At 21.3% G+C, this 2018-nt stretch overlaps 1 protein-coding gene across 1 annotated transcript; it reads left to right on the top strand.

Moving 5' to 3' along the window:
- Positions 1-1566: 1566 nt before the first annotated feature.
- Positions 1567-2018, top strand: EHI_013550 (heat shock protein 101, putative; the record flags this gene model as incomplete). The annotated part of the gene is made up of 1 exon (XM_001914488.1): positions 1567-2018. A coding segment is annotated over one exon (452 nt), but the record flags the coding sequence as incomplete, so codon positions are not given.

The raw sequence follows: 2018 nt of genomic DNA, 5'->3' as shown, positions 1-2018 counted from the left end.
ATATTAAAGAATAACATCAGAAAATAAATTTTCAAAAAAGAAAAAATAAGAAAATATCAGAATAAACAATATATTCTAATTAGTATAATATATTTAAAAATGATATAATGAAATGTCATGAAAAATAAATAATGAATAAATAAAAATGATAAATAAAAATAATTATCAAAAAGAGAAATAACATAAAAACAACATATTATTAATAATAAACATGAAATTAAAAAATGTCATTATAAATTAAATTGTAATTTAAAGATTCATTCACTTCTCTTGAATGAAAATAATAATAAATAAAATAATCAATAAAGAAACTATTTGTTTTATAAAAAGAATGAATTACTTCAAATTAAAATAAAGAAAATATAATATATATAAACATGAAATATTTAATGAAATAATAATGATACTAATAAATAGCGGTATATAGAAATAACTCATAAAAAATATCCTTAAAAGAATGAATTAATCTCATTAAACAATAGATACAAAAATCATAATTAATCAATTTAATGTAATTATTTTTATTCTTCATTATTTTAAATTGATTTAATTTATTTTCTATCTCTTTCTTTTCTTTATTATTCTGATATTTTCTATAATAGATACTTTTATATTTATTTCTTTATCTTCCAACAATGTACTTATTTCTCAATTCTAATTACTTGTTGTTATTCTGTCAAAATCACAAAAAGAAGAAGAAAAATCGAATGATAATCTTAAAATTAATTTAAAATAAAAGAGTTGAAATACAATAATAAATAACAAAGAAAGAGTGAAAAAAAAAACAATAATAATAAAGTATTTTGATGGTAGTATTAAAAATATTTCAATGAAATATTGAATAATTTCATTTTAATCTATTTCATTTATTTCATTATTCAATAATATTATTTCATAGTAATGAATTATTTCATACTTATAATGAATGTGAAGAAATATTTGAATATGATTGAAGAATAAATAAAGAAATAATAATGGATGAAATAAATCATTCAATACATTTAAAAGAGAAAGAATAATTGAAAAATATTCAAATCATAGAATATACAAAATATGATAAAATATTGAAATACACTATCAATTGAAGTTAAATCAATTAAAATTGAATATCTAGAAGGTATTTATCATTCAAATCAATTAATATTCAATTAACAATTATTGCAATAATAACTAGTTGTTTCTTCAAATATGTTTCATTAACAATCATCATTCATCACTAATTACATTATTAGATATGGATGTTTGTATAAATGTTGATGTAAAAAAGAATAAAAGAATATCATAAACATATTTTATGATTAAAATAAACAGAGTTAATGATAATTTAATTACTCATTTATTTTGAGTGTTTGATAATCATTCATTCTCATTCCTTCATTTCATCATTGTCATTTTTGCTGTTAATTATGATATTATTTGTTGATATGAAACCACGTTGATCCACGTATACATGAATACATGAATAAGAAAGTGTGAATAACAGCCAACACATCAATAAGCCAACACATCAACCATACTGAGTATTTAAAGGAACTTGAAGAAATAATTAGCATTTAGAAATAAGGTATGGATCCAAACAAATGGACAGATGCAACAGTTCAAATGTTCAAAGAATCACAAGAAAAAGCATTTGAAAGAAAGAATGCATATATCATGCCAATTCACATGATGAATGCAATTGTTGAAGAAGAGTCGAATATTATTATCCGAATAGTCGAGATGATGGGAGGTGATGTTAGTAAAATGAAGAAAGAAATACAAGAAGGAATGAATAAGATTCCAGTTCAAAATCCACCACCAGTAGAAATTGGACTTCATCCAACAACACAACAAGTGATAAGACGAGCAATAGAGAAACAAAAGACAATGGGAGATACATATCTTGCAGTTGATGTGATAGTAATGTCATTGATGGAAGAGAAAGAAATTAGTACGATAGTAGGAAATAGTGGAATTAATGTTCTGGAATTTAACAAAAAGATAATGGAAATGAGAAAAGGACAAAGTGTAGAAACAAA

Source organism: Entamoeba histolytica, genomic scaffold (genome assembly GCF_000208925.1).
Source record: "Entamoeba histolytica HM-1:IMSS scf_1104750516433 genomic scaffold, whole genome shotgun sequence".
In the NCBI taxonomy this organism is placed as follows: domain Eukaryota; phylum Evosea; order Mastigamoebida; family Endamoebidae; genus Entamoeba; species Entamoeba histolytica.
Note: the sequence above shows the minus strand (reverse complement) of the source record. Positions and strands in the feature narration are given on the sequence as shown.